This window comes from Amphiprion ocellaris, chromosome 10 (assembly GCF_022539595.1).
Source record: "Amphiprion ocellaris isolate individual 3 ecotype Okinawa chromosome 10, ASM2253959v1, whole genome shotgun sequence".
Lineage (NCBI taxonomy): Eukaryota > Metazoa > Chordata > Actinopteri > Pomacentridae > Amphiprion > Amphiprion ocellaris.
The window spans coordinates 35138196-35150702 of NC_072775.1; the positions used below are offsets into that span (position 1 = coordinate 35138196).

The 12507-nt window shown below is 37.7% G+C and overlaps 1 protein-coding gene across 3 annotated transcripts in view; it reads left to right on the top strand.

Annotated features, from left to right (window-relative positions):
- Positions 1-12507, top strand: part of efr3a (EFR3 homolog A (S. cerevisiae)) — a 129632-nt gene that overhangs the window by 4584 nt on the left and 112541 nt on the right. For 2 of the 3 annotated variants that reach the window (XM_055014682.1, XM_055014684.1), the window contains exon 1: positions 8803-8970. The exons of the other annotated variant lie outside the window; for it this stretch is intronic. In XM_055014682.1, the coding sequence (XP_054870657.1) occupies positions 8946-8970 (25 nt within the window). In that variant the 5' untranslated portion in view covers positions 8803-8945. Of the gene's footprint in view, positions 1-8802; positions 8971-12507 lie in introns of those variants that run through there. 3 annotated transcript variants of the gene reach the window in all.

Sequence of the window (12507 nt, forward strand, 5' to 3'; positions counted from 1 at the left end):
AACAGGATTTATTTATTTACCAGTTGTATTTATTTATTTATTTTTACAAGATTTTTTAGTATTTTTTTAGTATTTTTTTATATTATGTTCCGATTATTTCTACCTGATTGGTATGAATATATATTTAGTTAAGGCTTAACTGTGTATTAAAGTCCATTAAAGTGAAACGGAATCAGATAAACTCTGTTTGGTTTCATTCTTAGTCACGTGGATGTAAATGACAGCCGTGGATTCGGTTTGATTCGTCACTGAGCTGGTTTAGCTTCGCTGCTGTTTCTACTCTGGTTTTAGTTTCGCTGCTGTTTCTACTCTGGTTTTAGTGTCTCTACTGTTTCTACTCTGGTTTTAGTCGCTGCTGTTTCTACTCTGATTTTAGTGTCTCTACTGTTTCTACTCTGGTTTTAGTGTGTCAGTGTGTGTAGTCAGTGTGTAGTCAGTGTGTAGTCAGTGTGTGTAGTCAGTGTGTGTAGTCAGTGTGTAGTCAGTGTGTGTAGTCAGTGTGTGTAGTCGGTGTGTAGTCAGTGTGTGTAGTCAGTGTGTAGTCAGTGTGTGTAGTCAGTGTGTGTAGTCAGTGTGTAGTCAGTGTGTGTGGTCAGTGTGTGTAGTCAGTGTGGTCAGTGTGTGTAGTCAGTGTGTGTATTTAGTGTGTAGTCAGTGTGTAATCAGTGTGTGCGGTCAGTGTGTGTAGTCAGTGTGTAGTCAGTAGTGTGTATTTATTTATTTTTAGATTCTCTTTTTTACTTACAGAATTTATTTATCTTGCAATTTTTATTGCAAATAAATTGGAAATTCTCTCTCTCTCTTTAAACAGGATTTATTTATTTACCAGTTGTATTTATTTATTTATTTTTACAAGATTTTTTAGTATTTTTTTTAGTATTTTTTTATATTATGTTCCGATTATTTCTACCTGATTGGTATGAATATATATTTAGTTAAGGCTTAACTGTGTATTAAAGTCCATTAAAGTGAAACGGAATCAGATAAACTCTGTTTGGTTTCATTCTTAGTCACGTGGATGTAAATGACAGCCGTGGATTCGGTTTGATTCGTCACTGAGCTGGTTTAGCTTCGCTGCTGTTTCTACTCTGGTTTTAGTTTCGCTGCTGTTTCTACTCTGGTTTTAGTGTCTCTACTGTTTCTACTCTGGTTTTAGTCGCTGCTGTTTCTACTCTGGTTTTAGTGTCTCTACTGTTTCTACTCTGGTTTTAGTGTCTCTACTGTTTCTACTCTGGTTTTAGTGTCTCTACTGTTTCTACTCTGGTTTTAGTGTCTCTACTGTTTCTACTCTGGTTTTAGTGTCTCTACTGTTTCTACTCTGATTTTAGTGTCTCTACTGTTTCTACTCTGGTTTTAGTGTCACTGCTGTTTCTACTCTGGTTTTAGTCACTGCTGTTTCTACTCTGGTTTTAGTGTCTCTACTGTTTCTACTCTGGTTTTAGTGTCTCTACTGTTTCTACTCTGGTTTTAGTGTCACTGCTGTTTCTACTCTGGTTTTAGTGTCTCTACTGTTTCTACTCTGGTTTTAGTGTCTCTACTGTTTCTACTCTGGTTTTAGTGTCTCTACTGTTTCTACTCTGGTTTTAGTCACTGCTGTTTCTACTCTGGTTTTAGTGTCTCTGCTGTTTCTACTCTGGTTTTAGTGTCTCTACTGTTTCTACTCTGGTTTTAGTCGCTGCTGTTTCTACTCTGGTTTTAGTGTCTCTACTGTTTCTACTCTGGTTTTAGTGTCTCTACTGTTTCTACTCTGGTTTTAGTCGCTGCTGTTTCTACTCTGGTTTTAGTGTCTCTACTGTTTCTACTCTGGTTTTAGTGTCTCTACTGTTTCTACTCTGGTTTTAGTCGCTGCTGTTTCTACTCTGATTTTAGTGTCTCTACTGTTTCTACTCTGGTTTTAGTGTCTCTACTGTTTCTACTCTGGTTTTAGTGTCTCTACTGTTTCTACTCTGATTTTAGTGTCTCTACTGTTTCTACTCTGGTTTTAGTGTCACTGCTGTTTCTACTCTGGTTTTAGTCACTGCTGTTTCTACTCTGGTTTTAGTGTCTCTACTGTTTCTACTCTGGTTTTAGTGTCTCTACTGTTTCTACTCTGGTTTTAGTGTCTCTACTGTTTCTACTCTGGTTTTAGTGTCACTGCTGTTTCTACTCTGGTTTTAGTGTCTCTACTGTTTCTACTCTGGTTTTAGTCACTGCTGTTTCTACTCTGGTTTTAGTGTCTCTGCTGTTTCTACTCTGGTTTTAGTGTCTCTACTGTTTCTACTCTGGTTTTAGTGTCACTGCTGTTTCTACTCTGGTTTTAGTGTCTCTACTGTTTCTACTCTGGTTTTAGTCACTGCTGTTTCTACTCTGGTTTTAGTGTCTCTGCTGTTTCTACTCTGGTTTTAGTGTCTCTACTGTTTCTACTCTGGTTTTAGTCGCTGCTGTTTCTACTCTGGTTTTAGTGTCTCTACTGTTTCTACTCTGGTTTTAGTGTCTCTACTGTTTCTACTCTGGTTTTAGTGTCTCTACTGTTTCTACTCTGGTTTTAGTCGCTGCTGTTTCTACTCTGGTTTTAGTGTCACTGCTGTTTCTACTCTGGTTTTAGTCGCTGCTGTGTCTACTCTGGTTTTAGTGTCTCTACTGTTTCTACTCTGGTTTTAGTGTCACTGCTGTTTCTACTCTGGTTTCTATTTCAGACCTTCACTTCTGGGTCTGCTGTTCTCTGGAGGCTCTGATTATCGTCACAGTGTTAAACACCTCAATTAAATCGTGATGTAGGACAAAGTCAACGTCAGTTAGAGAAGATGAGAAACAAGGGAGGGAGGGAAGGAAGGAAGGAAAGAATGAAGGAAATAAGGAAGGAAAGAATGAAAGTGAAACTGTAGAATTCATGAAAAGGTAACTTAAGCTGCTACTTCCTGTTTCCCTCCTGTCTTCAGAACCGATTACTTCCAGGTCTTTATCTTCTGTCCGTCCTAAACAAGGTTCTAAAGGTTCTACAGGTTCTAAAGGTTCTGAAATTTCTAAAGGTTCTGAAGGGTCTAAAGGTTCTGAAGTTTCTAAAGGTTCTGAAAGTTCTGAAGGTTCTGAAGGGTCTAAAGGTTCTGAAGTTTCTAAAGGTTCTGAAGGTTCTGAATGGTCTAAAGGTTCTAAAGGTTCTGAAGTTTCTAAAGGTTCTGAAAGTTCTGAAGGTTCTGAAGGGTCTACAGGTTCTGAAGGGTCTAAAGGTTCTAAAGGTTTTGAAGGTTCTGAAAGGTTCAGATCTTCAGAACCCCGTTACCCAGAATGCCTTGCTGTCCCGGCTGGATCAAAGCTGTCTTTGTGATGCGGTTCCTCAGTGATCTGGAGGTTCCGCTGAGGAGGATCTGCTCCTAAATATAACTTCAAAGGAGAATCTTCTCCCTCTGGTTCCTTCGACAGTCGACAACCAAGCTTTTATCTCCGTCTGTTTCTGCTCTGGGAGGATTTACTCTGTTCTTTTGGACTGCTGGGTGTAGTCGAATGAAAAACTACAGTTAAACTACAGTAAAACTACAGTGAAAACTAGAGTTAAAAACTAGAGTATGTACAGGATTACTAAACATCCAGAGGAACATAAGATACCTAGAAAACCTGGAGGAAGGAAGGAAGGAAGGAAGGAAATAAAGAAGGGAGGAAGGAAGGAATGAAGGAAGGGAGGGAGGAGGAAGGAAGGAAATAAGGAGGGACGGAAGGAAGGAAGGAGGGACGGAAGGAAGGAAGGAAGGAAGGAAGGAAGGAAGAAAAGAAGGAAGGAAATAAGGAAGGAAGGAAGGAAGGAAAGAAGGAAGGAAGGAAGGAAGGAAAAGGAAATGAGGACAGAAGGAAAAGTAAATAAGGAAGGAAGGAAATAAGGAAGGAAGGATGAAGGGAAGGACGGATGGAAGGAAGGAAGGAAGGAAGGAAGGAAGGAAGGAAGGAAGGAAGGAAGGAAGGAAAGGAGGGAGGAAACAAGGGAGGAAGGAAGGAAGGAAGGAAGGAAGGAAGGAAGGAAGGAAGGAAGGAAGGAAAAAGAAACAAGGAAGTAAAGGAAAAGAAGGAAATGACATCATAACAGAAGACGCAAAAGAATTTTCATACAGAAAAAAACTTTTTACATTATAATAATTTTTTCAGATGTTTTCACTTTAAAGTGGCTCAGTTTGGCTCCCAACATAACAGGAGGCTGAAAGAGCATGAAAGTGGATATTTTCTTGACATTTTGGGATATTTTTGGAAAACTGAATTTCTGTAAATCAATGATATTCCTGCATATATTTTATATCTATTACTGATGCATCTTGGGTATCCAGATAGCTCCTGGTAAAACTGTATATATGTCATACATATTTGAAGCTGTTCCTGTAGCTTTTAAAGCTTTTCTGTTCAGACATTTCACATTGTGCTGCTCTTTCACTGCGTCTCCTGCATGTGTGGGTGGAAAAATTTCATTGTTTTCGTTCTTTAGTTCCTTCTAAGAGAATCTGATATTTCTGAAAAGCAGGAACGTTTCCAAAAGGTCAGGAGGGATTTTTAAAAACTGTGATTTTTAGACATTTTCAGACTGCTGTTAAAGAACGAAAACAAAAAGCTGCTACACCAACTGTTTTACCACCGATATCGTTTCTGTAGAGCTCACTTTCTCCACTAAACGTCTGAGTTCATGTTTTCAGATTTTTACAGTGAAGATTCTGCAAAATTAGTTTATTTTCTGTGATCAAAACCTGAGTTTTAGTCTGGAAGTTGTACCTTCAAAGTTAGATTCGAGGTTAGAGAAGGTCCTCACAAGTGTAGAGTAGCGGTGTGTGTGTATTTAATATGTGTGTGTGTATTATAGTGTGTGTTTAATGTGTGTGTGTGTGTGTGTGTGTGTGTTATGGTGTGTGTGTTATAGTGTGTTTAATGTGTGTGTTATAGTGTGTGTGTGTGTGTTATAGTGTGTTTAATGTGTGTGTTATAGTGTGTGTGTGTGTGTGTGTGTGTGTTACAGTGTGTGTTTAGTGTGTACAATGTGTGTGTTACAGTGTGTGTGTTACAGTGTGTGTCACAGATGGCGGCTGCAGATACCATCAGGCTTCTCACCAGTCAGACGCTCAGACACTAATTTTAGAGTCGGTCTGGACAAACACAAGTCAGAGCTTCAAACCGTCGCTGCGTGACTTCGTTTCTTAGATGACGATATTTTTGACATAAAAAAATGTTTTCTTCATTTTACTCCACATAAAATCCAACAAATAGAAAGATATCAGTATCTGACATGAAATGCAGCAGGCTTTTCCTTCTTTCCTTCCTTTCTTCCTTCCTTCCTTCCTTCCTTCCTTCCTTCCTTCCTTCCTTCTTTCTTTCTGTCCTTCCTTCCTTCCGTCCTTCCTTCCTTCCTTCCTTTCCTAACAACAGGGCACCATGACAAAGACTTTTATGACACTTAATGACCTCTGATCAGAGCTCAGGTATTCATGATGATTCTCTTTCTACAAGATGCTTCAAAATGAGATTAGAGGAACATTTAGTCGTGAGAAACTTAAATGTCTCACTTTGGCCGAGTCGAGATGACGAATCACAGCAGAGGTCTGACGTGAAAAACGTTTGAATTCTGTTGTTTTTGTTCCGTTAGCAACTAAAATAAACTAAACTACAGCTTCGATTAGTGAATAAACAGCAGAAACTTTAACTTCCTAACTTCCGAACAGGCCGCTGAAGTAAAAAAGCTCAATAAAAACCTCACAAACAGTCACACTTTTCCAGAGTTTTATTCAACAATACAACTTTCTGCAGCCTTCAGATTCTCGTAATTGTGCGTTTTTTCTTTTATAACATTAAAATCTCCCCGTTTGGGACGTCTGGAGTTCAAATTAGCTCATAAGTAGAAGTTTACATGAAGAAAAAATGCTCATGTCTGGATAGAACTCAATGAAAAACTGCAGATTTGAGCAATTTTATTAACAATCGATTCATAATCACAAAAAATCGAATCAAAATTGGGACTTTTATGTTCGTTGTTTCTCAACAAATGCCTTGTTTTATCTGCAACCTAAAAACATTCAATTTATTGTCATATAGAAGCACCAAAAAAGCAGAAACACACATTTTTAGAAGCTTAAAATACATAATTTTAAAAACTTTTTTCCCCTAAAAAACTGCTCAAACCGATAGATTATCAAAATATTTGGTGCAGCTAATCAACTGATGCATTAATAACTGCAGCTCTGAATGCAACAAAGCTCAGATGTGGCACTTTTTTAACAGACAACCACGTTTTAACCCTCCTGATGTCTTCATTTACAGGCACCAAAAAATATTGTTTCCTTGTCAGAAAAAAAATCCAAAAATTCTGCAAAAAAATTTCCCAATTTTCTGAAAATTTGTTAAACCTTCAGGAATAAAATTCCAATAATTCCTTAAAAGTTTCCTTGAAAAGTTTTATTCTAAAAAAAAATCCCCCAAATTTGACGAGAAAATTCTTGTAAATATTTTCAAAAAATGAGTAAAAATCTTCCAAAAAATCCTAGAAATATCTAAAGTGATTCCATATATATCAGTAAAACTTTAATATTTTCTTTAAGAACGTTCACATAAAAATCAACCAAAATCCAGAAAAATTTGCTGGATTTTGGTTTATTTTTTTTGTGAATGTTCTGAAAGAAACATTTTTAACACTTCTTTTTTCCACCAAAAAATGTTCAAAGATTTCCCAAAAATGTTGAAAATGTGGACATCAGAAGTTTCACTGTGAAAATATATATTTTTTTCCCACATTTTCAAACTTTAAAACAGGTCAGTTTGACCCACAGGATGACACGAGGGTTAAACAGGAAAACTATCTTCTTCTGCATTATCTGTTAATATATGAATTAATTTTACTTTTAACGGAGATAAATTCATGATTAATCATACGCCTCAGTGCACAAACAGGATAACTCAGCTCTTAATTTATGTTTTTCTTCTGTAAATGACTAAAAGATGCATGTTTTGCAGAAGAAGAAGAAGCAGAAACACACATTTAACCTTCTGCTAATTCTGGAGAAGCTAAAAACAGCTCTGAAGTTTCCTCCTGCTCCTCATCAACTCTTTCCACTGATTCACTAACAGCCTCCATAAAAGGACAAACCGGCTGCAGGAATCTCAGACGTCCAAACATGGACTCGTCTTCTTTAGCTGCAGGAAATTCCACTTTAAAACACTACACGGCAGTGAAATGCATTCTGGGAGGTGTAGTAGCTCTGAGGACGGGTGGAAGGGCTGCAGCTGCTCTTAGCTGGAGCACAAAAAACAGCAAGAAGAGGAGATAGTTTATATGAACAGCTGGTTTCAGCTCTCTAAGGAAAGATTAGCAGCAGATTAGCATCACATCAGTGCAGAATTAAGGCGTTTTATATCAAAAATAGTCAGTAAAAGTCATAATTCTGCTGATATAATGAGCTTGATCCTCAGCTACAAACACAGAATAAACATATTTTCACTCCTTTGGCAAGTTTTAAGCTCAGTTTTAAGCTCATGAGTGCCAGTTTATTATGAAAACAATCATTTTCTTTTACATTTTCAGCTGTCAAAGGTTCTCAGTTTTGCAAAACATCACTTATATATATATATATATATATCTATATATATATCTATATCTATATCTCTATATCTATATCTATATATATATATATATCTATATATCTATATATCTATATCTATATCTATATCTATATATATATATATATATATATATATATATATATATATATATATATATATATATATATATATATATATATATATATACAGTATATCAACAGAATATACACAGGAATAACCTGAATTTCCAGAAATTCGACTTTCCAAAAATGTCCTGAATTGTCATAATTTAAACAAAATAATCCACTTTTATGCGGTTTTAAACTCATGATCTCCAGTTCATGACGAAAACAATCATTTCTCTTTTACATTTTCTGCTGTCAAAGAGGGAAGAAAGGAAATAAGGGAGGAAGTTTTTCACAACTGAATATCACTCTAATTATATTTTAAAGCATCTCGTAGAAAGAGAATCACATCGTCGTCAAAGAAGAGGAATCATGCAGCGATGTTTTCCTTTCTTTTGAAGGTCTGACTTGTGTTCATCCAGACTGAATCTGAAATTCATGTCTGTCAAAGATTCTCAATTTTGCAACACATCATATATATGTATCTCAACATAATTTACCCAGGAATATCCTCAGTTTCCAGAAATTTGCCTGTCAAAAAGTGCCAAAATCTCCAAAAAATACTCACTTTTATGCTCTTTTAAGCTCATGAGCTCCAGTTCATCATGAAAACAGTCTTTTTTCTTCTCAATTTTGGAAAACGTGCTCACGGTCGAGGTCTGAAAGCAAAAAGAGTCCTCACAAAGATGGAAACGCACATTTACAAAACACTGTTACACAACCTCAGAGGCCCACACACACACACACACACACACACACACACACACACACACACACACACACACATTCACACACAGATGTTCTCACACACACACACACACACACACACACATGCATGCACATGTTTTCAAAATGGTAAATTCCTTCAGCCGCAGTAAATCTGCATAATTACTCTCCAATCAGGATGATTAAAACACCTTCAACACACACAGCAGCCTTTACTCTGCAGAGTGTGTCCGTCAGTGTGTGTGTGTGTGCAGGAGTGTGTGTGTGTGTGTGTTTTGCATCAGGATGTGTGTGTTTCCGGGGTGTTTTTCTCTCAGCTCTCGGGGGATTCGGTACGACGGGATGTTTTAGCCGTTTTTGGACTCTGCAGCGCTGCAGCTTCACCTGCAGATGTTCAGCTGATCTGCTGCCGGCATCGTCGTCGAGGGGAAACAGAAGCTCTGCAAGGTCAGCGATGAGTGTCAGTGTGTGAGGACGGGGGAGGAGGAGGCAGACCGAGGCTGGAAACGGCAGAAAGAGGCAGGACCGGCGGACTGGAGGTCCAGCGTTCAGCTCCACATGGATCCGGAGAGCAGCGAGTCGGGTAGGAGGCTGTTTTTTAACCCTGTTGTCGTGACGCTTGGCAGCCTCCTCCGCTGTCAGAGAGCTGACGGTTTGGCGGCCATTGATCTGCTCTCTGTGTGAAGCCCTCCACCGTCCAATCAGACGCCTGGTTTCAGCTCGACAGGCGCGCCTCTGGGCCAATCGGCTGCGAGCGATGAGCCTCGACGGTTGTTTTCATGAATTGGAGCTCAGTCTGGGAATCTGTTTAAACAACCGTTAGCTCCGACTGTGGAGTGTCTTAGGACTTCTCTGCCTGTTTTTTAGTAGTTTGACCTCTATGACCTCTCTCTTTATCTGAAATAGGATGAGATGAGATAAGAGGAGATGAGGTGAGATGAGATGAGATTTAGATGAGATAGGATAAGATGAGCTAAGATTAGATGAGTTGAGATAGGATATGATGTTTAAACAGCTGTTAGCTCTTACTGTGGAGTGTCTTAGGACTTCTCTGCCTGTCTTTGTTAGATTACAGACAGGAAATGATGAGAAGTTATAGTTGCACCAGGTTTGCTATTTGCTGTCAGAGTTTGGTGTTTGGATGTTTTTCTACAAATGAAGCAGCAACATTTTTCAGATTTGTGTGCCAAATTTGTTCAATTTGACCTCTACGACGCCCTTCATCCAAGATAGGATACGATGAGATGAGATGAGATGAGAAAAAAGGAGATAGGATGAGATGAGATAAATTGAGATAGGATGAGATAGGGTACAATGACATGACATGAGATGAGAAAAAACAAGATAGGATGAGATGAGATAAATTGAGACAGGTTGAGATGAGATAGGATGAGTTGAGAAAAACGAGATAAGATGAGATAAGTTAAGATTTGGTGTCACCATAAGAAGCGAGCGATGAGCCTCAACAGTTGTTCACGTAAATCGGAGCTCAGTGTGGGAATCTGTTTAAACAGCCAGTTAGACTGTGGAGTGTTTTAGGACTTCTCTGCCTGTCTTTATCAGATTACAGACAGGAAATGAGATGATGAGAAGTTATAGTTGCACCAGGTTTATTTGCCATCAGAGTTTGGTGTTTTTGGTGTTTTCGTGCAGATGAAGCAGCGTCATTTTTCAGATTTGTGTGCCTAATTTGTTCAGTTTAACCTCTACGATGCCCTTCATCTGAGATAGGATAAGATGAGATGAGATACAATAAGATGAGATAAGATGAGATGAGATAGGATGAGATACTGTGAGATGAGACAAGATTAGATAGGATAGGATAACATAGGATAGAGAGAGATGAGATGAGATAGGATTAGATGAGATGAGACAAGATAGGAAAAATTGAGATCAGATAAGGTACAGTGAGATGAGATGAGATGAGATAAGATAGGGTGACATGACATGAGATGAGATGAGATGAGATAGGGAGAGATGAGGTGAAATATGATAAGATGAGATGTCATAAGATGAGATTAGATTTGGTGTCACAAGCCTTGAACGGTTGTTTTTATGAATCGGAGCTCAGTGTGGGAATCTGTCCCGTGTGAAAGTTTAAACTGTTTTTATCAGATTACAGATAAGAAATGTAATGATGAGAACTTATGTTTGCACCAAGTTTGCTGTTTGCCATCAGAGTTTGGTGTTTTTGGTGTTTTTGTGCAGATGAAGAAGTGATGATTTTCAGATTTGTTTACCAAATTTGTTCATTTTGACCTCTACGACGCCCTTTGTCCAAGATAGAATGAGATAGGATAAGATGAAATAAGACGAGATAAGATAGGATAAATTGAGATAGGATAAGATACAGTGAGATGAGATAAGATGAGACAGAATGAGGTGAGTTAGGATGAAATAAAATAAGATAGTGTGACATTAGATGAGATGGGATGAGATGAGATAAGATAAGATAGGAAAAGATAGGATAAGATGAGTTAAGATAAGATGATATGAGATAGATAAGATGAGATAAGATGAGATGAGATAGGATGAGATAAGAAAAGATGAAATAAAATGAGACAAGATAGAATGAGATGAGATGAGAAGATATGAGATAAGATAATGTGAGATAAGATAACATACAGATGAGTACATTATTACATGAGGATTTTAGATACATCCAGGTTGTACATGGAGAATAATTTATCCAGAACTGTGTTCCTGCAGTCAGAAAGGTTTTCGGGGTAACGACCAGCGACTGACATGATGTCATTACACATGAAGAGATTATGAACTAACTTGCGGCTCTGAAATGAAACGTGGAGTCTGCAGGTGAATCAGAGCATGAAGGACTGTACGTTTGGTGTTCTAGCGGCTGCTGTCGCTCCTCCGGCTCGCAGATGTTTGATTGGAGGTCATCCGCCGCTGCCTTTCATGCTCGATTAAGCCTCTCCATCCAGCCCTCGCTGTGAAGCACCACGGCGGTCTTTGTGAGGACCCTCATTGACATGCAAGTGGAGCAGCTACATGTAACCCAACAGCAGCCTGGCTGTAACCTTGGCTCTGACAGGAGGCCTCCAACAGGCTGAGAGCAGCCAGATAGCACCAGCTATACACACAGATATTTACATACAAATGAGTGTTTTCAACAATATGCATCTTTAAATATAGAAATCTGTGGCTTTTACTCTTTACTGTGGAGCTTTAGCCACCGCTGTTGCTGTAGTAGCTGTAAAAACATGACATAAAAATGTTTGTCTTTAACTATTTTAAATGTTTAGTTTTAAATTATTATGTTATGTCCATAGTTGACATCTGTATTTTTTATTTATTTGAAAAAAATGTGCTCAAAGGTGGGACTTTTTATAGCGGTTTCAATGTTTTTCACATTTCAACTCATCAGTAATCAGGATAAGATGAGATAAGATGAGATAATATAAAATAAGATGAGATAAGATAGGATATAGGATCTACTTCTCCAATATTATTGTTAGCATTATAGCAACATATTTATTATCTTTTCACTGCACCTTTACAACCTCTAATCTGGATTTTAGCTAAAATTGAAGTTGCTCAGTGGCCCAAAATGGCATCCATATGGGCATATTATTCATTTTTGGGACCCACTGTCATTCAGAGTCAAAGAAAATAAATTTATTTTCATTTTTAACATCATATCGAAGTATTATATTTGTTTTTATCATTGTGACATAAAGCTACATGCGAAAATATCACTAATTTACTTTTTTGTTAACATGAGACTTTTTTCATATTTCAACTCATCAATAATCAGAATTTTTTTAACCTACTTGTCCAATGTTCCAGAATCTTAATCAATTAAGAAATAACAGAGAAAAAATCAGGTTTTTGTCTTTAATAGTTCCTGAGATGTTGTTTGAACAGACTCTGCTTCTCCTGATGCAAAAAAATAATGGATTAATCCTGGAAGACTGTTAATGTTGAACTTTTCCTTTTATTAAAGCAACGCCAGAGTTTGTACCACAATCAGCAAATTAATTTAGACTCTACAGACCCAGCAGTTTGTTTGTTCAATCAGTTTTAATCCAAAGTTGTCTTTTTTGTAGATTCAAAATCTTGGCAGAATATTGGAACTCTCGAAAAGTAAATTTCTTTGCAG